At 46.0% G+C, this 27,381-nt stretch overlaps 2 protein-coding genes across 5 annotated transcripts in view; one reads left to right on the top strand and one right to left on the bottom strand.

The window, feature by feature from the left end:
* The window catches only part of LOC8034893 (cyclic GMP-AMP synthase), a 60,325-nt gene extending 44,742 nt beyond the window's left edge, over positions 1–15,583 (top strand). Inside the window, exon 7 of one of the 3 annotated variants that reach the window (XM_042286740.1) lies at positions 15,446–15,583. In XM_042286740.1, the coding sequence (XP_042142674.1) occupies positions 15,446–15,481 (36 nt within the window). In that variant the 3' untranslated portion in view covers positions 15,482–15,583. Of the gene's footprint in view, positions 1–294; positions 561–5,080; positions 5,184–15,445 lie in introns of those variants that run through there. The other 2 variants (XM_042286741.1, XM_042286743.1) reach the window with 2 other exon arrangements.
* On the bottom strand, positions 1,779–26,677 carry LOC8034883 (cyclic GMP-AMP synthase). Of its 2 annotated transcripts, XM_029976885.2 has the most exons (8): positions 26,510–26,677; positions 20,306–20,546; positions 17,934–18,039; positions 16,233–16,457; positions 8,922–9,080; positions 8,270–8,401; positions 7,066–7,194; positions 1,779–2,698 (listed from the first exon to the last, which is right to left on the bottom strand). In XM_029976885.2, the coding sequence occupies exons 2-8, from the start codon at positions 20,503–20,505 to the stop codon at positions 2,297–2,299; spliced, it is 1,353 nt and encodes a 450-aa protein (XP_029832745.2). In that variant the 5' UTR covers positions 20,506–20,546; positions 26,510–26,677; the 3' UTR covers positions 1,779–2,296. The 2 variants fall into 2 exon arrangements, with proteins under 2 accessions (XP_029832745.2, XP_040068395.1); XM_040212461.1 differs by lacking the exons at positions 20,306–20,546; positions 26,510–26,677 and adding an exon at positions 16,586–16,707 and having other exon boundaries at positions 17,934–18,019.
* Between the last annotated feature and the right edge of the window lie 704 nt (positions 26,678–27,381).

A 27,381-nucleotide genomic window follows, 5' to 3' on the forward strand; every position in this document is an offset into this window, starting at 1 on the left:
ACATTTGGGTGGAGAATGGGTGTTCAACAATGCATAGTCCATTTTTGCAAAAAAAAATAAACAAAACCCTTGTCACTTTTTTTTTTTAGGGGACATTAAGCATTGTTTCTGGCTTCTGCGAAATAAAGACTCCGTCACATGTACGGTACCTACCGCAACGTTTGAATATGAGAACCACTGAATAAGCTACGCTTCAGAGAAACAATGCTTTGGTCACCTTGGTGTCTGAAATCATTCTTGCCAGTTATCTGAAGCTCCATCTAAAATTGTAAGAAAGACTTTTCCATTTCCCAGGAACGTTAAAACAGGCGGCGACGCTGCAACAGAATGTCACCGAGGTTCCCGATACTGTATCTAAAGCGGTACCAAAATAGTGGCACCCACAATAATAAGCACCAAAATGGCATCGCCTAGAAGTACAAAAATATCGGGGAGTGAGGTGCCGCTGCTCGCACAGCTTTAGTATTGGCTGTAGTGGATGCCACACACCCCTTCCTAATCACCACGTTCAAGAACTGGCTTGGTGCAAAATGTGCACCAATGTAAAACATGCACAGGTACGTCCATTGCACGCTTGCCCTCGTCTCCCTAAAAACTCGGAGAAGTGAGTGTAAAGAGTAGAAAAAAGGAATGGTATTTTGTCAGTGTATGGGCTGCGACAGAACTTGCTGAAACAGGCCCAGAGTCCTATTTTATATGGTCAGCGAAAACCAGCATCGCAAAGGTAGACAATGCAATTTTTCACAAGAGGCACTTGTTACACTCCATTCATTGCTAATCTGATAGTGCAGTGAAACCTACATGCTCGTTAGACCAGTCATTCGTTGGTTGATCGATACGGCGAGCATGTAGCTACCATTGCACTGTTAGCTTGGGCGTGAACGGGGTATGGTTAGCATATATCGAATGCATCGAGTACGATAAAACTTTTGCTTACTTGATACCACCATGCGTAAGGCACTGGGAGAGTAAAACAATTGTGACATGCACTCGTTTACAGATATGTCAATTAAAGGGCAACTCCGCTTCATTTTTGATATTTAGAAAACTATGTAGCCCTCTTCAGTATCATATAGGAAGACCCCATGTCAAATATTACGATCTAATTCCGTCTATATATTTAATAAACTGGCCAGCGAACCTTCAAGCGAGCCAAGTCGCCAAAATCTGCCAACTCTAGCGTGCGGCGCGAGGCGCAATCATCAGCGCAGTCAATGCCACGGAGTTGGAGCGGCCAACGTTGAACCACTACGTCAGAGGCATGCATACTTCGTTCTCACGTTTTGCTTGTTTTTACTTTTCAGAGCGAAATTTAACGATGACGTCATGAGTTTCTCCTCCCGGTGTTGGCTGACCGGGCGTTCACGTGATCACCGCTGCCCTGCGCGCTTATCGGTCTGTTTCTCCGCTCCCCTTCTCCTCTTTCGTCTTCTCTCCTTCCCCCTCTCCCCCGGGCCATCACCGTGCACGCCATGCAAAGCAACCTGCCCGCGTCCACAAAAAAAAAAAAAAAGGACCTGCCCGCGTCGCGTGTCCTGTTTCTCGCTCCCTCCCGAACGTCACAAGACCACGTGGTTCGAAGTGAGGTGCTCATGACTGTGTTGCCTGACGCAACCGAAGTTTCGGTTTCGGTATCTGCTGATGTTTAAATTAGGATTACACAAATATTATTCCACATTTCGCGAATCCGAAGACGTAGAGTTGTTGAGTATTACTTTGTGAATGTGAATCACATGGAAGCCTAAATTTTTCGGAGTGAGCGGAGTTGCCCTTTAAAGCCCTACCTTTGACCATTACCCGGATGCAACTAATATCTTTGGTAAACCTACATCCTTTATCAAATCGTTTCAAAGCATAATCTACCTCGCTTTTATGACCTCGAGGGGCATTCATCTTGACACCATTCACCCTTCGAACGTGAACCTGAGTTTCAAATCAACTTTCGAAGACCCCAAAAAAATTGTGTTTTTTGGTTGCCGAGCACTACGTTATGCTGCCCGATCGCTTCCCATAATTTCCAAAGGAATGTTTTTCACTAAGAAGGCGCTGTGGTCCCTCGATGCGGTCAACTAACTGCATGAGACAAATGCATTCAACGAGTGCTTTCCCTCTCATTTCCAACCATCATGTACAGTGCCACCATCTCCTCAGTCTGCGGAGCAAAAAAAATGGCTGGCTCGGTTTATAGCTCTACCCCTCGCTGCCACAAACATCTCTACTACACCTTGCAGTCATAAAATAAATCGCACTCCAAAGATTGTGTTGACGCCCCTTTGAAGCAAGAGGCGGCAACCCCTCAAAGGATGACGCAGCACTTCCACGCCCTTCCCGAGCTCTGCGTCAAAGGGGCCTCGTCGCTCATCGCGGTGTCTTCGACGTCGTTCGTCTCCACGTCAACAACGTCGTTGGACGGAACATCTCTAACAACGTCGTTTGATGCAACAATTCCGATGTCGTCCGACATGACGTCTCCCAAGACGTTTTCCAACGGAGCCTGGCCCTTCCACTGGTCCTTCAAGATGAGCTCGCGGCACTTTTCTGGAAACAGCCGCAGCTTGCGCACGATGCGCTTGATTCGGCCACCGATGTTGTCCCTGGTCACTCTCGTAACCGTCTCGGCGAGGTCCACCTCTGGGTGGAAGAGATATGGAATGGCAGGCCCCGGCTGCACCAGGGCAAGTCCCAGGCGATCCAGGACCTTGCATGGGACAAAGAAACAAGAGCCCAGTGTTCAAGCAGACCCCACGATCGCCCCTTCCGGCTGCGAGCCGAGAGGATTAAATGCCGCTCATTTTTGCTCCTGCTAGTACATTGAGAAAAGCGCAATTCATAGGTTGCGAATAGGGTTATCTACCCGTTTTTTGGGGGGATTATCTTTCTTCTAATTCAAGGGTGTTTTTCAAGCCTTAATTTTTCTCAGAGATTTTGTGTTTTTCAGAGTCGATCTACCATATTATGGGCGATAGTAGGGTAGTAAGGTGTACCATATTTTCTGGCCTATAGTCTGCGGTTTATAGATGTTTAAGAATTAAAATTTTAGGCTGTGTGGAATACAGTGATGGAAGTGCAATTTGACCTTTTGGAGCAGGCCTTGTAGCAAGCAAAATGTTGTTCTGGAGCAGTTAGTGGCCCTTTTGGAGCAGGGTCCGGCATATGTTGGCACATTACTTGAAAATGAAATAATGCTGCATTGCTATAGAAAGCCCATCTCTATTATTGGAACACAGCGCCTGTCACCTTTTTAAGACTATAAAATTCAACAAAGTAAACGCAAAAAAAAAACATTTTGTATATAAAGTTTATCTGCTCGTCAGATAAAAAAATACAATTAAATATGTCACACTGAGTTCTGATGGTACAGGATATTAAGTTTTATCAGCATGCACTTCTTTTAAGGTATCTGCAGCAGCATCTAACGACCCTCACTGTTGTGGAATGTTTTAGTTCAGATTAGAGTTGTCTTTCGGGCAGCAGCCTCAAAGATTGCGGTATCTGATATTCGCTTCAAAAATTCCAATTCATTTTCGATGTGCTGGCGAAGTCACGATCGGATCACGGCGAGTTAACCCGTTGAGCGCCCTCCTTGGCATGCACCGACGCGCTGCAGAGAAGCGACACCCGCAAAGCAGACACCGCAGACGCGCGAGTCGCGCAGTGCTTTGTGCTCCGAAAAGGACGGCGAGGCTTTACCAGCACTACATCCAGAGTTTGGTGCAACTCATCTATACTTTGTTTCAGCTTCGGTGCGAGCGCAGCCGAAGCTACAAGCGCGCGCATGGAGCCCGTAACGGTGCCCACACTGCACGAGCCCACGCGCGAGTCAGGAATGCACAGAGCGGCTCGCGCTAGCTTTGACTTCGCTGGTAGCTAGCGCACGGGAACAGGGCGGGCCAACATTAAAAACATCCACAAGCTCGACCATTTTTTTTTTTTTTTTTAAATAGGCTGTTTAGTGGGATGGTTCTCCGCTTAGTCTCTGCGGCTTTGGTCTCAGATGTTGCTAACGTTGCTCCTTTCAATGATGATAATGATGATAATGCGCCCTCGCAGTTTCGGTTTGCGTAACAGCTGCGGCGCGGAGAATACCGCGGTACCACCACGCGCTCTGATAAGACTTCAATTTTTATTTTTTATTGCTACATCTCATCTCGGAGCAGGCATGGCGCAATTCTTCGGTAAAATGACGATTTGGCGCTACATGTAGCAGGATTGAGTCCTTGGCGCAATTTGGCGCAGTTGGCGCAGCACTTCCATCACTGGGAATATCTAAGCATGCGCGCGGACTATACAGGAATTTAGTTTTTCATGATCGTTTATTATGACGAGATGTGATAGACTTTGTGAATGATGATTTATGTATAACACAAGCTTCTTCGTGAGCTAAGGAAGCAGACATTTGTCAAGGTACGCTGTGCATGAGAAGATATTCGTGTCAACTAAGCACCAGGTGCGGACTATGCATGGCGTGCGGACTATGCACCGGGTGCCGACTATAGACTGGAAAATATGGTATGTTGAAGGAGATGGGACACGGGTGTACAATTCCCCGACCCCTGGAAAACATGCACATGACCCAAATGTTTGAAAAATATCATATCTAGACGCCAATAAAAGGATTCCCAAAGAAAGAAGAGACCTTGCAGACTGAGCCGTATTCAGGGTCGAGGCAAAAGAAATATTCTATTCCCCCCCACCCCCATGAAACTCGTGTTTTTACTTGATCAAGAACAGTTCCAATTTGAACTTTTTTGTCTTTGTCCCCATTCGACAAAATCGGCCCAGGAGTTACCTTTCAGGTTTGTCGGTATATGGAGAACATGGAACCCCACTTATGAATGCCAAGGATTCGTTCCAATCCTGCTTTTAGCAAAAGAAAAGGTGGTTTCGTGGCCTCTTTAAAGTTCACAGCACCTGGGACCCGATGAACCAACCCGAAAAGCCCATCGAGGCCTCGGTACAATTCTGAACGGGTATGCGAGACTGCTTGTTCTAGCTCCCGAATATGTTTTTACACAACTTTTAACATTAGTATCACCACGTTAATTTTACTAACCTAAGACTCCATTTTCGTCTCTTCCAGGGTGTGTTTTAATATACCTAGACTGCCTTCGTAAGGCACTGTAGACAATAGTGCCTGACAAGTTGAGAACGGCAGGGTGGTTCTTCAGTTGTCCTGCCCCCAGTGATGTGATTGGCCTTAGCCATTTTGGAGCAGCCAAAACAGTGTTTTGGAGCAGCAAAAGTGGCCTTTGGAGCAGCCGGAACAGTGTTTTGGAGCAGAAAAAGTGGCCTTTGGAGCAGCCAGAACAGTGTTTTGGAGCAGCAAAAGTGGCTTTTGGAGCAGATATTCTTAGAAAAATAAAATTATTTGTTTTAATTGCTGGACAAACGAAGGGCACTTTGTGGTGTGTTGTGACAGAACTCGCTGTTTGTGTCTTACTGCTGAGACATCTCACAAGTGTACAGTGTTATAGGCGTTGCCGAGCAATTCCGAAGAGGACGCTTGCCACCATTTTACTGGTTCCCGACGGGCCAGATTTTAGTCAAAAGTAAGCAAACGCAAAACAATGAATCGCAAGCGTCCTGGCTGGCGCCTCTGTCATGCAGTCATGTTCACATGCACGTGAGGGCAACTTCAGCAGGCTTGCAGTGGCATGTGCTTTGTTGTGCGAGCGGAGACAACGGCTGTTCAATCGAAAACGAAACAATGCCACTCCCCTCCGTCGCCAACTGGTTCCCAAAATAGTATGCAAAATGTAACTGTCCAACATACAAAAAAAAAAAAAAAAAAAAAAAAAAAGAACAGTCGAGCGGCTTGTATTTGCCAGGCCGGCAGGCGATGTACAAGCTAAACACACAGAAAAAAGAACCTGAGCGCATCGATGCATGTCATCGGGAGCCAGGGTCAAAAAGTTCTTGGAGCGCTTTGTGCAACGACCAAACTCAAGACAAACAAGCGCGATGTGCGGGTTCAACGTGCACACATTGCCTTCTTTGCTTTAGCTCAATTCTCCTCACCAACTTTCTTTCGCGGCAGATTTTTCACGTACCGGGCTGCGTGTTTGAGCAGTCTTTGAGTTAAAGAGGGATTTTTGTTGTAGTGTATGATTTAAACAAGGACAGGATTGTCGATGAACAAGTTTAGAAAGCGCCATATCTGCAGCGACGTGGGGACGGCAACACCTGACGTCGCGCGACCACGGTGACTGTGGTCGAGCGAGCGTTTCAGCTCACAAAGTAACTCTCGCTGCCCAAAAAACGTGGTTTTGTTTCACAGCATGACGGCATGGCTGGCACCTGGCACGCTAGCATCGGGGTGTCCACACACGCCCGCGCCTATCGTCGAAAAAATTTTAAAAAGACTCGAGACGAGATTTTTGAGACGACGAGGGACGAGGACACAAGCAACGTTGGGCACGAGGGCGCGAAACCAGCGAAACGCGAGACGGCGGCAAGGAGGTTAAGCGCGAAACACATGTACGACGAAACCGTCGGATCCGACGTCCGACCAGGCAATACGGCGGTCATTCCGGCAGTGCGCACGTCGGATTGGAAAATTTCGTCGTACATGTGTTTCGCGCTTTAGGACCAGTTAGGACGGCGGCAGAAAACATGCAAAACCGGATGGACGATTAATGCAGGGTACTTTGTGTCGGGCGGCCGGTTGCACCACCTAGCTGACGCATGCGCAATTATGGTTGTCAGTCTACTTTTGGTTCTGAAAGGCGACCGAAATTGCTCCTTTGGTGCAGGCTTGGCGCAGATTACCTACATTTTGGCAAAATGTAGCAGGATGTAGCAGGGTTAGCCCCTTGGCGCAGCTTGGCGCGATTGGTGCAGCAATCACATCACTGTGCCCCCAGTGCGAGCTTCCTGCCTTCGACAATGCTTCAGCATCTCGTGAGCCTCAGGTGTGTTTGCGCAGCCGAAGCATGGTGGAAGGCAAAGAGCCTGTCCTATAGGTCAAACTTTGGTAAGAAAACCAAACAAAATGCGCCCAGTTTTTGCCGTGCACGTTTGTGCGTGCCAACGCTCACGGTAAGTATGAGAAAACAGCCCACTCACCCTGACAAAAAGCATCCCTTGGTTGTCGGGGTGCCAATATTGCACGTCGTAATTTTCCACAAGCTGCCTCATGACAAACGTCTTGAGGGAATAAGACGAGAGATTCCACTTGTATGAGTCTCTCATGGCCTGGGGAAAAATTTATCAACAGTCACACCCTCGTTCGCCAGTCTGGCACCACGATCTGCCAAAGAAGCTGGCTCGCAAGACGTGCAGTGGAATGTGATGGACTTGCGGCGGTGCTTTTCCCCGCTAAATTTGACAAGAAAATTTTGGCATCGTGTCATGTGACATTGATGCCACATGGTACCCCGATGACGTGCGACACCATATCGTGCAACACCATATCATGCAACACCTTGATGCACATGACACTCTGATGTCTTGTGATGCCGCAAAATGCCACGTGACATTGTGACATTATGCGGTGGGACCAAGATGAGCGAGTAAGGTTCGCACCGATTAACCACCCATTTAGTCCTTTAGGAAAACTATAATCTAAATTTATCAAGAAAAGCAAAGAGAAAAGTAATTTGTCTGCAACCCAAACAAAACCGAAGTAATGATGTGAAGAAAAAAAAACAAGTTTCAAGCCTAGATATATAAATAAATTTTAAAAAATTCCGAGGACACCTAAGCATTTCTTATGAGTTGTGAATGCGAAAGCATGAATGTCGTTTTTCCGGCCCCTTAGTTTGTCTGCAGTGTACTGGCGTGGACATCAATGTTTCGCCACTGCCAAGGTTGCAGCCGCCGACAATATAGATGCCTCGGGCGCTGCCATGTTCCATGGTGCCGAGAGGTGCAGAAACGGCCGCAGCCCCCCATCCTCCTCCGGTAACGCCTACCACGAGAGCGTCGGCTCAGTGCGCGGTCTCGTGAAGCAGTCGAAGCTGCGATGCCCATGGTTGCACTTCATGGGCATTGCAGGCATTTTAACTGCCTTTAGTTGCCCGTTTTTCACGGTCACAGCCAACGCCAGCTGTGCTCCATGGAACAGTTAATGCTTTCGCATTAAAAAAAACTTAATAGACCCCCTCTTTTTTTTTAAGGAGTCTCTTTTCTTTTTTTAAGGAGTCTCTTTTCTTTTGCAACGTCCCCACATCTAAATCCACTTAGCCCCTAATCCCTATAGAAATATTTCTAAACAGAAATGGTGACCAAACATATTTTAGAAAAGGGGGTGGCATCCCCTTCACGGTACCTTGAGTAAGCGAATGATGGGCTTCACACAACCGTAGTCTTTGATGAGCTTCTTTTCTATGTTCGGGAAATGCAGCCGCCACAGGTGGGAGTTGGGCGTGGGGGGCTTAGGAATCAAGAACCAGTTGAGATCCTTTCGTAGGGAAGAAGACAGAATCGTAAACACTGTGCACACGAGAAACTCCAGGTAAGAAAGGTTAATAAGAGAAAACAACAGAGCATCAATCCTAATCAAGACCGAGGGAACTTGTAATGCTGGAGTCAGCTTCGTCTAAAAAGAAAAATGAGTGGTCTGGTTGCTGGACTACATGTACTCACAATCTCAGTCAGTGATAAGCTCCACAGTTCCAATTGGAGTGTACCACATATTCTTATCATCTCTATAGTCCGTTGCAACTCAAGAAGGTAGGGCGAGGGTAAGACAGGCTGGGGAAGAGGAAGCAGACAAAACGCTAAAGAGTGAAGGAGGTTTCCCCCTCTCTTCTCCAGCGATCCATCTGCAGCCTTCTCCCCGACCCATCTTACCCTCACCCTACCTCTGAGTTGCAACGGACTATGGGTCCTTTTTTTTTTTTCATTTTAAGGGCAGTCAAGAACAATAACAAAGTTGTGCGCATCTAGGACTAAACGCCAAATGTTCTGGAAACGCTCACCTTTGAAAACATATTAGCCATCCAATCTTTCTTCTCAATGCCTTCGGGCCAACTAGGGTAGCAAAATTCTATTACGGGCACAAGGTCCACATCAATCTGGAGGCCATTTTTGAGTATAATATAAAATGTCTTGGCAGGGCCGTGCTGGCTTGGCTGTATCTGAAAAAGAAAAAAGCTCCTCTCCCTTCATTTTCTTTTCACCAGCGAATATCATCAATGGCTGAATCTTCCCCTCAAGAAATAAAACTTTGAGCCTGCCCATGCTGGAAATCCAACTCCCATGCATGCATAACTTCAACTAAGTTTTGAAAGCCACAAAACAAAAAGAAAAGAAAAAGATAAAATGAGGTCACTATGGTTGGTTCTATAAAACAGTTCCGTCCAAGAGTGACAGACTACGTTGAAACTGCGTGCGACCACTTGTGACAAGAGAACAGACTGCCATGCCATCTATCAGCTTCAAAACACATCCAAGCTGCCCATATGCCTCACACATCTATCTACCTTTCACCGAGCACTTAAAATGATTGTTACAGTGTTATAAGTAGGGTTCCGCGTTTTCCGTAAATACTACAAGCCCCGACAAATAACCTCCAAAGTGTTTTTCTCGGAATTGGGGAAAACCGAAAAACCTTGATTCAGAGCTGCCCTTGAATAGGGAAATCCGTCGTTTGGGGTGAAGAAATCTGCAGCATTGTTTTCGTGACCCTACCACAACTTGTACCACCTGTTCCTGAAGTTGTTTTTTTTTTCTCTGGAAACCACGTCTCTTGCCCAGAGTCGTATATTGAGAGAGTCCAGCCAAAGGGTGTGGCAACGAAGGCAATGGAGAGGAGAAAAGTGGAGGAGAGAAGGGAAGCGCCGAAGGGAGCAAATAGGAAACGACCGCCATTTTGACACAGAGCTTTTGAGGCTATGTGTCGTTTGCTACGGGTCGACTTCTTTTTCACCTGAATTAAAGTTTGCGGTCAAGTGTCGAGAAAACTTAATTCATTCGTTTCTTAACCCACCGAGGAACAGCAGTGTATCATTTTCTTGCCAGAGCCAGCAATATAGAAGGAAATAACTCAAATCTAGATGCCGATCCCATGCATTACATCGGGCGAATAAATGAAAACGGCAGCCCTCCCAGCTCAGCTCGGAGCAGCCGGAAGTTCACGCGATGCGCTCATGCCCCCCCCTCTGCACCACGGGCTGATTGGCTCACTCGGGAGAGGGGGCGTTACGGCGGCGAAATCATAAACTGGCCGAACTCTTCCAATATATGGCTCTGCCTCACACCAGGACCCCTTGTCTCCTGTTGTCTGTACCGGAATGATGTCTCTTATTCGAGTATTTGGGTCATGGGCATAAGTTCCATGGACCCTCGAAGGGGTCACCAATTTATAGATATGCAGTCATTTTATAACATTAGTCCCGATAAAACCTTGATTTCTTGCCCAGCGCTGAAAATAAACACCGACTCTAGAAGAAATAATAAACCCCCAAAACACGGAAAACACGAGAGATCGCCCATTCTGTTTTTCTGGCTAAATATCCGTAGCATAAAAATTCCTAAACGTCGCCCGCCTGCCCCCCCCCCCCCCCCCCCCCCCCCCCCCCCGATTCCTGTCGGACATTGCATGATGCTTGACGGGAATCACAACTGTGTGATTCGCGGTTCCTGCACATTAATCCCTCGTCATAACGAAGGCAACGGTATGGCAAAAAAATTTGATAAAAGCGATAGACTTAATCAGCGCCAGCAGCCTTTAAAGGGCAACTCCGCTCCATTTTTGATATTTAGAAAACTATGTAGCCCTCTTCAGTATCATATAGGAAGACCCCATGTCAAATATTACGATCTAATTCCGTCTATATATTTAATAAACTGGCCAGCGAACCTTCAAGCGAGCCAAGTCGCCGAAATCTGCCAACTCTAGCGTGCGGCGCGAGGCGCAATCACCAGCGCAGTCAATGCCACGGAGTTGGAGCGGCCAACGTTGAACCACTACGTCAGAGGCATGCATACTTCATTCTCACGTTTTGCTTGTTTTTACTTTTCAGAGCGAAATTTAACGATGACATCATGAGTTTCTCCTCCCGGTGTTGGCTGACCGGGCGTTCACGTGATCACCGCTGCCCTGCGCGCTTATCGGTCTGTTTCTCCGCTCCCCTTCTCCTCTTTCGTCTTCTCCCCTTCCCCCTCTCCCCCGGGCCATCACCGTCCACGCCATGCAAAGCGACCTGCCCGTGTCCAAAAAAAAAAAAAAAAAAAGGACCTGCCCGCGTTGCGTGTCCTGTTTCTCGCTCCCTTCCGAACGTCACAAGACCACGTGGTTCGACGTGAGGTGCACATGACTGACGACCCGAGACCAATGTTGCCTGACGCAACCGAAGTTTCGGTTTCGGTATCTGCTGATGTTTAAATTAGGATTACACAAATATTATTCCACATTTCGCGAATCCGAAGACGTAGAGTTGTTGAGTATTACTTTGTGAATGTGAATCACATGGAAGCCTAAATTTTTCGAAATTGAGCGGAGTTGCCCTTTAAGGGGCACTGATACATCAAAATCATATTTTTTTTTTATTATCTGAAACGATTGAAAACGATGCCGGGACATTACCCTCAAAATTCGAAAATTGGAAAGTCAGTATTTGTGAAGTAAAAAAACAATTTCCAAATGCCGAATTCGAAGTTCCCGCGCTATCCGTGCCGGTGCGTTGACATAAAATATTCTGGAGTCCTGAGAGTCCCACTTTCTTTCACGACTTCCTGCTGTTGCCATGGCGACCCAAAGCGAAGAGGAAAGAAGCGAGCGCCGATGGACCGGTTTTGAGTGGTGTCGCCTGTTTTCCGTGGGAGGATAAAAATCCAGGAGACGGCACCACAACGAACTCCCGATTTTTGGTATTTCAAAAAGAAGGCCGTAGTGCGTTCGCAATTGCGTTAAAAAACATGTTTTATGGTTGCCGTTATTAAATGTTATAAAGATGTCGCCTACAAACCTTCTAAATTTCATGATTCTTGACGTCACAAATCAAAAGAAGCGAGGCGAGAGAATCAAACGCCAAAAATAAAAAGGCGCACGCACGCGCGGGAAGATTTTTTTTTGCAAGTCTATGACTGCAACTTGCATTGTTTTAGACAATAAAAAAAATACGACCTTTGGGGTGTCAGTGCCCCTTTAAGGTGGATGAGAACATTACGGAACACTCTCACCGTATATTTACTCAGACAATCCTTAATTATGAACATCTTGCAGCAGCTTCACCGAGTAAAAAAAAAAAAAAATCTGTGGAGTTTGCCAGTAATTTCATCCAGGCATCAGCTCTACCCTGACTGCTCCAGGCATCGCAAGAACACTGCCACTGCTGCTGCTCTCCAGTATGTCTCGAAGCAGCCGTAGGATGTTTCGCATCTCTGCAGTTGTCGGCGTTTCTCGAGGTACCTCTCAGACGTTGCTTCGTGTTTACCCAGGCCGCATGCAAGGTTCACATTCGCAGCACCCGTGGCAGGAGCAACAACAGGAACATCCGCATCAACAAGCGGAAACGAATCAAAGTTATCCTCAGTGGCTTTGCGAACATGTTTTCACACACTCTTGTATAAATCGTTGCAGCTATGGAAATCGTGTGCCGGCTCGGCAAGCATGTTAGTGAAAGAAAATCCGATCTGTGCAAAGCTGTTGGCGATCTTTCATCCTCAGGTCATGGGCGTGCTTTCTCCTGCATGAGAAACTTCTCAAACCCGTCCAATGTGCCTTGCTTATTCTGCAAAATGATGGACAGTGTCGAACAGCCGATGCCGAAATGTAGAATTCTTTGTCGATTTCGGACTTGGGCTGGCCACTTTTGTCAACCTCGCAGATCTAAGCGACTTTCGGTAAACACTCCTGATCTCCCATATACAATCGCCGACCGATTTCTCGGACGCCAATGATTCAGACTTGTTCCATATTTCTGACCTAAAGAGGGAACCGTGACCTACCCGATAGAAGTAGTGCACATTCATGACCGATGTTTCGGACAGCTTGAAGTCGGAACGTTCGTCTAGAGCGACCGGTGGGAAACACCACCGCGTAGCAGCCATTTTGAATTCTATGTTGGCTGCACATGGATTGGCTTGGTTTGGCAGGCCTAAATGAGTACTGCTAAGTCCTACTGCTAGGTGACGCTGTATGGGTCTTTTTTTTTTTTCTAGCTGTGTGTCATTATCATCAACATTGTTTTTACAATTTTGTTTTCTTAATTCACCAACGCAGTCGTGGACTTGCGCCTCATCTCGACCTCGTTTCGGAGAATTCTGTTTTCGGACTATGCTGGCTTGGACGTCACTGCCTATCTGTTCTTCTGCCGCTGCAATATGTCGCTAAGAAGCGCAGAAAGTACTCGACCATAACGCTAGAAAAGAAGGCAGCGATTCTCAAGTTAATAGAAAGTTACCAAACACGAACGGAGGCGTAACCTGAAACAAGGCAATACTTATGGCTTTTTTAAGCCTGCTTAGACATAATAAAGGCAGGTTTTTTAATCTCCTGATTTTTCGGACTGCTCCATTATTTGGACGTTTTTTCGGTCCCTGCAAAGTCCAGAAAATCTGTCGGCGACTGCACGACGCACATGTGCGTGCAGTATGCCACAAGGGCACCCGCATAGGCAGGCGCGTTGGGGGCTCCCGAAGGAGTGATTTACTCTGGGCTCCATTGCTTCCTTGACCAGATTCCGACAGGAGTCGACCGCAGGCGCCGTGAGTAGTGTCGGAACGTTGACGCTGCTCCCTGCCTGCGCACTCTGCCCTACGTCACCTGTTTACTCTGTCTTCCCAGTTTGCCGTTTGCCTCGGTGGAGAAAGGGGAGGGAATGCAAGGGTCTCTGTGCGCCTTTGTGTAGGCTTGCATGCTATCGGCACTGCGGCCTTCGTAATAAGCGTGGTCGGCCGCAGCTACACTTAGCATAATTCGGCTAAAAATGCATCCATTTCGGTCGGGACCGTGTTGAACTTCGATAAAAGCAATAATTTGGAAAAATTAATTTTGTTATAACATATATTACTTACTTGCAACAAGCGAGTTTGCAGTGGGGATACCCTGTTTTTGTCCATGATCTATGCGACCAATATTGGCTCCCGCATTTTTTGTCCGCCCATGGCACAAGAGTCTGTAGACGGTTTCTGCATGTTTATCGCACCGCGAAACATGATTCTGTTGCATCCGCAGTCTGCGTTACCCTTTACCATGACACGGGAGTTTGTAGCGAATTCCCACGCGTTTATCGCGTCGTAAAACGCGAATTTGCCATGTGCGCGATGTGCGGTATCAGTTCCCGTGTCACATGGTTTGTAGCGGGTGCCTCTGTGTTTCTCATTAATTTTTTTTATTAAGTTTTGCTGTCTCATCCCTAAAGACATCCCATTTCATGTTTTTCGCAGAACCAATCAGAACCTTCAGTCTAGCTATACACAGGTCGGGGGCGGGTGGCACCAGTGAGCTAGCGTGTTCTCTCGTCGTGAATGGTCACCAGTGGTTTCAATGCAGTTGCTCACACTCGCAGAAATCTGTGAACCAGCTTTGGGAGAGCTTGTAGCTTAGATTCCCGGTTTCAGGTACACATTATTGATTGGCCGTAAACCTGCCAGTTTCATTGCTTTACCCCTCTTCATTTCTAGCCATTACAGCAGACATTTGGCATCCTAGCACAAAAAAAAAAACTAGCTAGTGGCTTGAAATACGAGAGCTGGTATTGTGGGCTGCTGTTTTACTTTATCCAAGCAATGTTTTTTTAATGGGCTGTGTTAGGAATAACCCACGCTTGCACGGCGGGAGAAGGTTGTGCATCCATGCTACTGGCATAAAAACACTGGCTAGGAGCCTGAGCCCTTGGCTTCAGAAGTTGCCACCACTGCGGCGCCCTCCAGAGCTTCCACCACATGCCCGTAGCCTTTAAATGCTCATATCTTTACTCCGTTTTACCTTAAGATAGATCGTGGAGGGTGCCGTAACGCAAGCGTCAACGTGACCTTCGGGGAGGGCGCAGCAATGCGCGGGGCTCGCAATCATGTGACGTGCTCGCAGCGTTGTCTGCTCCATCGTAAGCTACAGAATTAAACACCGTCACTCGGCTTATTTCATATTTGCCGTGTACCTCTCGCTGCTGGTCTTTATGTTTCTGCGTTTTTATTGTGCAATAGATTATGCAGTAAAAATCGTACACATTTCTTTGTGTGTTAGCCTCAAACCTTACAAGCCACTTGAGCCAAAGATGATACACCTTTTTCCTTATCTCAATAGGTGGTAACTATGCTGTCACAAACTTTCACCTCTACATCCTGCCCATAAAACATAACAAAACATAAATGCCACTAAAATGTTAGCCTTTCTATAGAGTGCAACCCAGTTATAACAATAATGAGAAAACCCAAAATTTCAATCATTCTAACTGATTATTGTTGTATCTGGACTAAAAACTCATTGTTTAGAGTCTAGAAACTCTACGAACTGACAGTTATGGGTGGCATATGATTGCATGTGGTATCGTTGTAAGTGGATTACACTGAACTACGTTTCACCTTACAATAGACCGCAAAGAACACTGCAAGCCGCTGAAGGCAATCCAGTGCCGTACAAACGTCACACGACCTTTCAGAGGGATGCAGCGACGTGCGGGGTGCGTAGTCACAGGATGAGATGAAATTTCGTTAACGGTGCAATAGAAGCCTTTTAAAATTCATCGCCAGCTGGTGGCTCAGAAAGCAGTTTCACTTTCGACAAACTAATGGTGGTCATGAAAGTGCATTTTATTGGGCACCGTCCCTTTCACATCAGTGGCGGGTGACAATCGGTGCTTCAATCATCTTATAATTCTTTCTTGATTTGTTTCAGTTTCCATGATGCAAACGCAAGAACTTTTCCAGTATCAAGCCCCTCGATTCAACTGACGCCATCAAAGGGACTCAGAGCCGAACTTGTGCCAAGAGATTGATTGGACCACCCTCCAAAATAAACGCTTATGCAGCCATCGTATCTAATTTGTGCATTCTGTTGTACTCATATCTCGCGTGTAAAGGCCTTGTGTATCCTCCACTTGGTAGTGCTATCTTCAACTTCTTTCTTCATCAGCCTCAATGAGTCTGCCATTAGTTTGGCATACACCAATAGGATGATAGTCATCAAAGCTGCTAGACTAAATTTTGCAAAGGCAAAAAGGGTCTATTGGATGCGTCAAAACCAAGCCTTGAGCTCTGAAGCAAACCAGAACGCACTTAAAAAAACCGACTCGCGGCTGGAGAAATCCGACGAACCAACCACAACTACAGCAGACACCCCTCACCTTATCCACAGCCGAGCAGGGCCCAGAGGGAACGACGTAGGTCTGGAGAAAACGGTCAAAAACCGACTGCAGCCACTGCTTGACCCTGTCCGGCTTGAGTCTCTTCTCGGCGTCCCTCCACTTCAGTAAGTGCGGAACCCACTTCACGTCCCCTTCCCGGAGCAGCCTGTGCTCGGCCGCCGGACCGATTTTGTAGCAGACGTAGCCGGGACATCCGTCCGACACCTGGAAGGTACAATTGATGTCATTTGGAGGACGTACCCGGTGCGTAGTTTCGCAAGCTATGGACACTGACAAGGTGAGAAAGGAAGGGAGGAAGTTCGGTTGTCTCGTCTCCAGTGCGTGCTTCCTACCTTCGACGACTCTTCAATGCCTTGTGCACTTCGAGCGTGCACGCACAGCCAAAGCACTGCGGAAGGCATGGAGCATGTGCTGGGGTTTGGGCATTCGAGCATCACGCCCTGACATTCTCGCTCTGTCGGGGACAATAATCAGAATCATCGTCACCAAAAGACTCGTGAAGGACTAGCGACATTGTATGTATTTTGCGGTATACGGATGTTTCCTTTAAATGGTACGTAGCTAGACCTTTAACTGGATTCTTTCGTGTGCCTTTTCCATCGCAAAAAAACCTTTGAAAAAGGCAACTCTGTCACTCCATAGCCTCCATAACTCCATAACTGTCTGTTATGTCGAGTCTAGCTAACTTCCTTTGTTGTCCCGACACGTGACGGGCTGCAAACGCAAAATAAGAAAACTGAAGCTAATGAAGCCGACACTTGTTTTGTCGACTGCCATGTTGTTTCGTCGTGCAACGTGGTACAAAAATGTGAGACAATAAGTTACATATTAGTATAGGTTAACCTACACCAACATCTAACTGCACACCAGAAAACAAACACGTCAAAGGACAGGCAGATAGTTTATATGTCGACTCAATAAACATGTTTGTAAATGACGGCAATATTTTATATAAAAAAAAAAACAACCACCCATCCATTTTATTACTTGTGACCATGAATGGCTTCTAGGCTGACCACATTTCTCAAGGTAGAAAACGGGACATCCCAGCCCGGAGGGGGGGGGGGAGTGAGTGAGTGAGTGAGTGAGGGGGAGAAAGGAGGAGGAGAAAAAGAGAAAGAGAGAGAGGAGGGGAGGGAAGGGAGGGGAGGGTATAGTAAAGGTTGAGATAGGGAGAACAAATTTAAGGCCAGAGTTGCGATTTCAAAGCGTTAACATATTTCATGCGTGCTGTATTCATTAACCAAAAAAAAATATTTCTATTCACGAGTCTTGACAAAAATACGTGTTTGTGGGCAAGAACAGTTCTCCGAATTTTACTGGGTAAATGTTTTAAAGTACCTACCTTTTTTTTTTTTTTTTGTAAAATATATTTGTAATAAGTGGGCATAGTTTCCGCTTGTTTCAACTCGCTTTGTGCCAAGTTCGAAATTATGCACGCCTGCGAAAACGGGACATGATTCCTTATTGGGACAAAAAGACAGGACGGCCCAAACGGGCCTTAAAAACGGGACTGTCCCGGCCAAAACGGGACGTCTGGTCACCCTAGGCTTCACCCCTCCCTGCTTCAGTCTCATGTCACTGTAAATGTACGCAAAAATTAATTAATAATTAACTATGGTTGGCACAGCGCTATGATAAGCACCGAGACAGAGTGACCGGTGCAGCTGCAAAACTTACGGTGAATTCGTCCTTCTCGAAAGGTAGGTTCAGCACAAGGTTTATGTCAAACTCGTCTGCTTTTTTGGTCCGCAGCCCGTCGTAGTAGCTTCCGGTGTATTCGAGCCTGGGAAGCAGCACGTGGAAATTTAAGTGTACACGATTGTTAGTGAGCTCTCATTCAATGGTTCCCACTTGTTTTTAATCCTTTGACGATCGTCGCCGTACATTACGCGGCGATTTCACATTTGAAATTTCCCACACAAACGCCACACCATGTGCAACCCGAGAGGTGCTGCTTTCTATTATGTCTTTGGGGAATTATAAATGTTATATTTTCACGGCGTTTTGCTTTGCTGGGGCTATTTGTACTAGATTCGACACAGTGCACGAGAAACAAAGACTAAGTAGAAGGTATACACAGGACGAGTGCTTACTCTCAGCTGAAGTTTTTATTGAAAATAAACACCTAAGTAAACAGCAGCATTCCACACCATCAGGCCAATTCAGCATGTGTTCAGATAACAGATCTCTTTGCTATGTGGAAGGACCGATGTTTGGTTTGCACATTGCCCAGTCCCTTTTTTTCTGATCGTGTAAGCCTCTAAAATTTCCCGTCACCTGATCTCCCCTCCTTCTAGCAATCGTGAAATGATGGAAGTTGGGCTGGCATCCACAATCTGCACAATGAAGCGGCAAGTGTCCCCCTGCTGTCGACCGCAAGGACCAACCATGCTCACACAATCTTCCATTTAGTCAGCGTAAACCCCTACACAATGCCTATATCGCACATTCCACATATTTGTTCCTATGTTTGACTGAGCAAATGTGCTTGGATCCACATTTGTTGGCAACTCTTGGGCACAATTGCGCGAGTTTGTCAAGTGCAGAAAACACGATAGGCATGTTGTATCTCTGGGCCATATTTTACAGCAAAGCTGTATACGCCTAGGGTTCCATGCATTTTTGGTATCCGTGTGCAAAAACAAATTGCATGTAAAAGTGCTCCATTGTATGGAAATGCATATACGCCCAGTCACCTCGATATGCATTTTGACAAGGGAAGACGTTGAAATGTGTGATAATGGAGACACATCCGAGAACAATGGGCCTTCTCCCGCTCGAGTCGGGTGATGTCGCTGCTTTACTATATTGATTTATTTATTTATTTTATTTTATTTTACGTGCCCAAAAACAACCATGCAAGTCTCTTTTTTGGCACACAAATATATATTTATATATATTTAATAAATAAATACATATATGAAAGCAGCAGCTTTTATATATGTAAAGCAATATATGTATAGATTTAACTTCAGCAAAGAATCTCACCAAAGTTCTAATGGACCCCATTAGTGTATATCAGTGATCACAAAGCAGTAGTCACTGCCATTTCAAAATGATTTAGATACCTACATATACTGTAAATAAACATTTGATGAAGTGCTTTTGTGTGGCCCTTGGTGAACCATTTGTGGTGGTGCTCTACAGCTTTGCTGGCCAACCACCTTCGCAGAATGGAATGGCTCACAATTTTCGAGATTGTAGAATATTTGATGAAAGTAGGGAATGACTATTGGTCTCTTGCTTGGCCTATCTTTTTACACTGTAGCCCTCCCCTCAACTTCTTAAGCAGCGACTCTGCTATTTATAGTTTCAAAGCTACATGCTTCCCACACCTGATACGCACAAAATTGTTGATTCTCGTGTCAACTGCTCGGACGATGGTGGCAATCGGAGCGCCGGCTCTCCAGAGTATCAGCCAATGAGGAAACTCTGTGAAGAACCTCGGGTTCAGAATCGAATATTGCCATAATGTTGCAGAAGCACGCATGCCAAAGTGAAACCGAATAAAAGAAAGGTGACATTTTCCCCTCAATATTCGCATTCAATGCTTCTCAACTTGAACAGCTTTAACGGGAACACTGTGCATAGTCCCGATAAATAAGATATAAAGAAAAAACTGTACATTGACTCTTTCATTGTCCTATCCCTTAGGAAACAAAAACCCAACCACTAGAAAAAATGTTTTGGGGAAAAAACAAAAAAACTCTTAACTGTGAAAGGGTTAAAAGAAAGAAAAGCTGAAGGGCCCTCAATAACGCACGGAACATTCTCAACGACATGGAAACCACAGAATCCTCCCTGTATAAGGAGAAAGTGTTTTATGGAGATTACGACTATCGTATTGTGACAAAGGCACGAAGTTCCATCCTCCTCAGGTAGTCTGAATAAAAACCAAAGCTTTGCAATTTATGAGCCTTCTCTCATAACGAGAAAGCAGACACTTCCTTTTTACATATTTGTTGGTTGTAAATACGGTGGGTTTGATTATCAAATTGCCTAGTTCCACCGTCTCCCTGAAGCCCACTTAAGGAAAGCATTTTCCTCACCTGTTAAAAAGAAGGTTGAAGAGAGCATCCTTCTGCTTCATCTGAATGCAGATGTCGTCCAACAGGGTCTTCAGAACGGCAACATTGGTGGTGGTGACTTGCTTGTTCAGTTTGAGCGACGCATGAATTGAGTGGAGTTGAGGCTTCAGCTTGGCGTTTAGCTCCTTCTCGGCGTGGTCGAAGGGCAGAAGTAAACCCATTGTTTCAGTCTACCGGACTTTGGTCTGTTTCCTCTGGATCCCTGCATCGTGACATAGCAGCAACACTTTCAGCGGACTACAGATTGAGGTGGCCATCACTGCCCTTAGCACGTCCTACCAACACACCGGACATCCAGAAATGGGGATGGTGAACCTAGAGCCACGGAATGATCCAAGTGTACACAAACTTCATATGCCTCGGTTCTGAACGGCGTATCAGTGTTGGAATTGACGGCTACGATCTGGCGGCCCTCTGCAATCAGATTGAGCCGGGCAGAAATACCTTAAATAGCCTTTTTTTTTTTTTTGCACAATCGCTTTCCCAGCCTGATCACCTTCCGATCAGGCATACGTCACCACCTTTTCAAAGTTATAGTGCGCACACATTTTTTTTTTTTTTTTTCTCGTTTCGTTCTTTTAGTGCCGATGTGCCCGGCCACAGCCAATGGAGTGTGGAACTCTGAGAAGATTCAATGGTTTCAGGTGAATTCACATCCATGACAAAATATCCATAGTGTCAGAAAGTGAAGCAAATGGAGTTTTCTGAAGAAACAACAAGTGGAGGGTGGTGCAGTTGTGGTTAGATCCATGCACACCTGCTTAAAAGCAGCACATGCTAACCACAACGTATTTCAATGGTGCTCGTGGTTTTCGAAGTACTAGTACTTCTGCTGCATGAAACATCAAGAGAATAGTTCCTAGAAGGTTAATCACCAGCATGGCAGACCCAACTATGTTGGTGCAAGCTACCGAAGTTCATTATCAGCTTCCGAAATATTAAACGAAGGCATCTAGGACTGCTGTAATTGTGTTACGTCTATGTTTACACGGTGGGAAGTTAGTCAGCCACGACGGGTGCCTGGTGTCACTGCTGTAGAGGAGCAATTTCGCCAGTGCAGTACGACTGCTAGATCTTTAACATGCAACACGCAGCAGTGTTACATGGCCCCGTGCCGGTGTGTGCTCATCCAGATCGAAACGGGCAGGGGTGGGTGGTTAAGGCTAGGGCCTCTGGGTCTTGCAGTGCAAGCTTTTACGCCACGTGCTCACAGCTGCATTGCATTAACACACTCTCGGCGACCAATCTCCTAGTGGCTTTGCGAGACTTGTGTCCACGGAAGGAGCTTGCAAGCATGTACCAAAGCTGGAAATTGTACAAAAAAAAAAAAAGTTTTGGGCTGCAGGTACTATTTTTTTAAGGCAATAGACATATCAAGTTTAAGATTTACTTGCATAATGAACATACTTTTTTTCCACGAAAAATAGGCACATATTTGGGAGGGAGGGAGGGGGGCATTTATTACACGGTGTAAGATTTTTGCATTTTCACACTTCGTGCAAATGCCATATTGGGTGCCAATATGACACGGCACGGTACTGTGGCACGTCTTTACTAATGGAGGCGCACCCACGGCTGGTGGGGGCACGCCACAGTAACCATGCTTTACAAGTGGTGCTTAACATCTGCCTGCTGCAAATCTTCCTAAATATATCATGGCAGAGTGCCAAGCAGCCACCACCAAATTTAGAGGTTGAAAGTTGGACATTACGTGACATGTCATGTGTGAATCACGTGTAACAAATTCTGATGAAGTTTGCATATAATTCAGATATATTAAATCAGATATCTACCTCTACATGCTTTGGTGCCTAGATTGTGTTATGTTTGTAATGTGTAGTTACAAAATATTTTAATGTTTTGCAGCTATGCTCTGGCAACACCAGGTAGTTCAAAGAGAAAGATCCACAGGAGATAAATTGCGAAAATCGGCCTTGCAACCTACGACACTAATCTAGCATGTAAGTGCAACCAGGTGGCACACTTGATTTCTGATACTGTCAAAGACTTGCCCCAGTTCAATGGTACATGCAAAAACAAATATTTCTATGGACTGACAGAGGTTCCTAACAGAATTAGAACCATTCTGTTTACTGGGGCATTTGGTTCAACAAAAACAGAACGAGATCAAAGCAGGGACTTCATTCCCTTCCCAGTTTTTGATGAAACAAACATCCCAACGGGCGACATTAATGCTTTGTAACTTTTATATGAAATAAATTTACTCATGTCAGTCTGTAGACCTTGTTTTTATTTGTAACTTTCGACCGGGAAATACCTTTTTGTCTATATTTACAGAAATTAACTGCACCGCCTAATGTAAGGTGACCACCTTCCTGCAGGCGATATGCGGGGCACCCTGACCGGGGAGGAGGGGGGGGGTAAGAAGAGGACAGTATTTTCACGACTCAAGAAAAAATTATTTAAAGAACATTCACCATCACGCACACCCCGATACCCTGCGTTGTCCGAAAGCATATTATACACCTCAAAATTTTGTGGCAGCAATTAAGCTAAAATAATTTTCACTTGCAGTGATACATTTTTTGTGTAATTGTAATGGTAAATATTTTACTATGGGTGTCTAAGTTGAAAACATAAAAATTGACTGCAGCAGACCCCAATGCATGAAAGGGAAATAAACAATAAATCTTTTTCGGCGTATACACCTTTCCGAAAAACGCTCCTAGGCTGCTGCCATGTTGCTGATGCCGTTGGTGCGAATCCCGCGCCCTCTACCAGCTAGGAATTTTCTGTCACTCTCTTGGACTGTGAAAACCCGCTCAGCGCGATTCTCTACCTCCGTTTTTTTGGTTTTGCATTAGCTTTCTGGCCCCTCTTGAAAGTTTCCACTTAATTTTTTTTTTACGCATGCTGCATATGCGCAGCACGTATGCAGCACTTACGTGCTGCGTACGCACGTGCGCAGCACAGGCACGTGCGTATGTATGCAGCCCGTGCGTTTGTGTTATCTTCCACTGTGAGAAAACAAGGCTGGTAAGTGCCTGCCATTCGAGCGCTTCTGCTCGACATTCACGGGAAACTAAGGAGGAGAAGGACGTGAAACGGCCCTCGACGTGATTTTGCGAACAATGAGAATTGTTCTCCCCCCTCCAGAGATAATCCACGTAGAATCCTCAGTCACCTCCAAAAATAGTTGTCCGAGTTGGAGTGGGAAACGGGTCAGTCGTGTTCGTTCCTTTGCCTTGGTGCTGTTGTGAAAAAAGGAAGCTCTCCCCAAAACGAGGTCATCTCGGATTCCGTCCCATCGTCAAGATGTGACTGTCGTCGACTGTGACTGTGTTATTTGAGATCTTTCTCAAATGAATCTTTTTTAGATAACGCTGCATTGTGTGGTACAATGCTTTCCCAATGTCCTCAGCAAAATACATGCACCATGAAACGCAAAATACAGTGGGAAAAGACGAGAACTTAGCCGCCAGCAGTGTTGAAACTACGCCTATCGAAACCACAGTCCACTCGGTTAGGGTTAGCAGGGATGCCGGTAAGAGTCTAGCCTCAAACCCAGTCACTGGGCTGGGCAAAAACAGTTTGCTGCCTCTGGGGTTGAGTGTTTCTTGGAAAGGTGTATTGTTTCCTGTTGGTACTATACTAACATGCTCTTACACAAAATTAGAATCTAATGTTGTTGTTTCTTCGACCCTTGTGAGTTACAGGTTTTTTGCCTCGTGTGGCCGTCTTCACTAAAAAAAGCTTTCTACAACAACGCTTTCGCATGACGCATTATGATTTGCAAATAATTACAATAGTTTATTTTTCAGCTTTTGGCGAGCAATTTTCGCTCGCAATATTTTGGCATCAAGGGGAGAGGCACAACGGCACATGGACGTCTTCTGCAAGAATGACAGTCGCTTCCTGCAGTGCTTGTATAGAAAATGGCATACCATCAAGATTCACATGTTTATCAGTGACCTCCACGCTACCCCGTGGCTTGTTCAGAAGCGCCATAATTTGCGCAGCGAATGCTACAACAATGTGAAATGCGGGACATTTTAAAGATTTTGGTATTTCTTATGGGACGCGGGACACAAGCCTTCAATGCGGGACAGTCCCGGGAGTCACGGGACGGGTGGTCACCCTAGCCTTGTGACTTACGTGATAAATTAGTGCCGTAGGTCGCAAAGCCAATATTTGCGGCTTAAAGTGGGTTCTCTTCCAGTGGACAACCTGGGATTCCACATGTTACGTGAATGTGTGGAATAGAACAATTGAACAATGTTTTAAGAAAACATTGTTTGCTATGTTATAGCGAGTTCGTTTCACACGCACTGGCACCGTTTGAGTTATCTCCCAGAATGCATCGCACTCGCAGGGTGTTGCACGGAGAGCTGGACACAAACGAACACGCGAAATGCACCGAGTGCACAAGACTGATGGTGCCGCCATCTATGTTGTAGAAAAGGTACCAACCCCAAACCGAAACTAGCGCCTTTCTGTTTGGAGTGATGGGTGGGAATGCGAGGATGCAGTCGCTACCAAGGTTTATCTACAAACGTCGGTCACTGCAACCTGTAGTTTATATTTGCGATGACTTTAAGCAACTCGGTTGTTGTAGAGATAGTTACAGTTGGCGTCATTTTCCGCAAGCAACTGTCTGCAAAGCAGCTGGTTGCGATCTCTTAATAACCGCTTAAACTGAAGAAAAGTGATGACGCTATCCGAGCAGAAGCTTGATCCGTTTGAGCGTGGTATTATGTGTGAACCACTGAAAGGGTAAGGCTTAAAACTAGTCTGTTGGAATATCCAGCAAAACTTTTCATGGGACTTTCTATTTCGATCGTCATTACAGGTGGATCAGGTATTAGCCTTGGTGAGGGCGTCGAGAACGAGAGTTTTCTCGAACAAAATACGACGGGGAAAGTTAGCTGACGTAGGTAAATGTTAAACATGATGATGTTGCCCAAGCCTCGCGTAAGGTCACTATGTTTAGCTTTCTCTGGTGCTTATCAGGCAGTCACAGGTTTCTGCTGGGGGAGTTTTGTCGACAAAAGTTAAATTTTTCACCCGGACGCGGATGGTGATAAACATCTCGGGGACCGCTGATGCGTTTGTTCTGAGCATTTCTTTACACACTGGTATATTTCAGCGTCTCTAAAACAACAAAGCGACTTCAAACCTGCAAATAAAGCACGGTTTGTCAATTGCTTCCTTTATGAAGTAGCAGACGCTCACAATTCAAGCTCGCATTTGATTCCATTGCCCGCGAGACGCGATTTCTATCTGAAAATCTCCTCTTTTTCCTTTCGGTTCTGCGACTCAGCGTAGCAGACAAACTTTCGTCGCCTGCTCCCGCTCCTCGCCGGCCTCGCCGGAGCGAGGAATGACGGGATTGCGTTTTGGCGCACTCCCGATTTTCTCGGTGCAGCGAGTGCATGCACGCGTGGGAGTCGGTGCTGAAGCGAACTCGGAGAGTGTAACCACTCGTGGAGTGCCGGCTGAAACGAACCCGCTCCACGCTGCGAGTGGGCACGCATGGGCACGAGTGCCGTGAAACGAACTCGCTATTGTATAAATATACACAATAAGTTTTATAACTTTTTTTTTGTGACATTTATACAACAGTAATTCGGCAACATTTCTCAAATGATGTTTTATAACATTTTGGAACATGAATTCATAACATTATTGGCGAGGTGTTTTGCATTATTACTTTAACATTTTTTACAATATTACCAGAGCGTAAAAAAAAGTGTCAATGAACAACATATCTACTATCTGTACCCATGCGTTAGAGCGCCGTGCCGTAGCGTACGCAAAACTGAATTTTGATGAGTTTCATATCTGGATCACCCGGTGTACGTACTACATACATCTGCGCGCGCTTTTACAGATCCTTGCAAAGCTGATAGAATTTCTGATCCAAAACAAGATATCATACCATGTGGAGAAATTCTACAAAGGTTATTCTGCTGGGCCTTATCACGAATGTAAATGGCGCTGATAAAATATTTAAAAAAGAAAAGTGCAGGGGGCGATTAGAAGAGGGACCCTGGCTGATCACCGTGCGGCAACTCCAGAAAATGTATGCCAGTAAAGGCGAAAAAAAAAAAAAAAATGCAGTGAAACACCAACCAGGTACTACATAAACGGGCCTCACAGATCTCGACCCATAGGCAGTGCAATAAATAATAAAACTGCACTTACGTCGCTCCCGCTCGTCGTCGATCGTTCGTACACCACTTGAACAACTGTTGATGGAAGGAATCTTGGATTTTGTAAGTGCTTGACAATTTTAAGCGTGGCAGACGTAGCCGCGGTTAAAAAAGGCGCGAAATGGAAGAGCTACAGTTGCTACACTGTTCTAGAACATCGTAGAAGAGCACAGCACACGGCTTTGGAAGAGCCAGTGGCAAAGCCAAAGCCAAAGCCCGAAAGTTGGCAAAGCTGGCGAAGCGGGCAAAGCACGGGATGGATGGATGATAGATGCTAATGGCTGTACCCTTACAAGGCGCGGTAGCTTGCGCCACCTAGCCTAAAAATTAACAACCATACGTATGATTTGTTTACTTTGCCATTTTTAGCTGAACCAGCGTTCATGCAGCCTCTAAAATTGAAACCGAAACCGAACAGGGAATAACCAAACTGACCCGCAACGCTCTCAGCAACCCGCTGGAACTCTGTCAAAGCCATCGGCGCGCAGGCGCAGTAGCGGCGTCTTCGTTGAGGAGGGCTTAGCCGGAGAGAGAACCGCGGTCTACGAATCGTGCTTAGGGAGGAATTTGCGAATTTACTGTGGAAATGTCCGCGTGGTTACCGTTTTTATAACAAATATACGTATGTGCCCTGCTTGAGCCCTGTTGAGTGCGCTTTTCACCAAGCACTGATACACCGCGGAGAAGCAACACCCGCGGAAGCAAGCTCCGCGGGTGTTGCTGCCCTGCAGTGCACTGGTGCTCGGAAAGGAGCGCACTCACCGGGGCCGCGGGAACAAAAAGTACAAATTGCGCGAAAATGCCATGCTAATTAAGCGTCTCACGAATACATTGAAAACATAACGGGACAACCAACATTTTGAA

This window comes from Ixodes scapularis, unplaced genomic scaffold (genome assembly GCF_016920785.2).
Source record: "Ixodes scapularis isolate PalLabHiFi unplaced genomic scaffold, ASM1692078v2 PGA_scaffold8__174_contigs__length_109621045, whole genome shotgun sequence".
Taxonomy (NCBI): Eukaryota; Metazoa; Arthropoda; class Arachnida; order Ixodida; family Ixodidae; genus Ixodes; species Ixodes scapularis.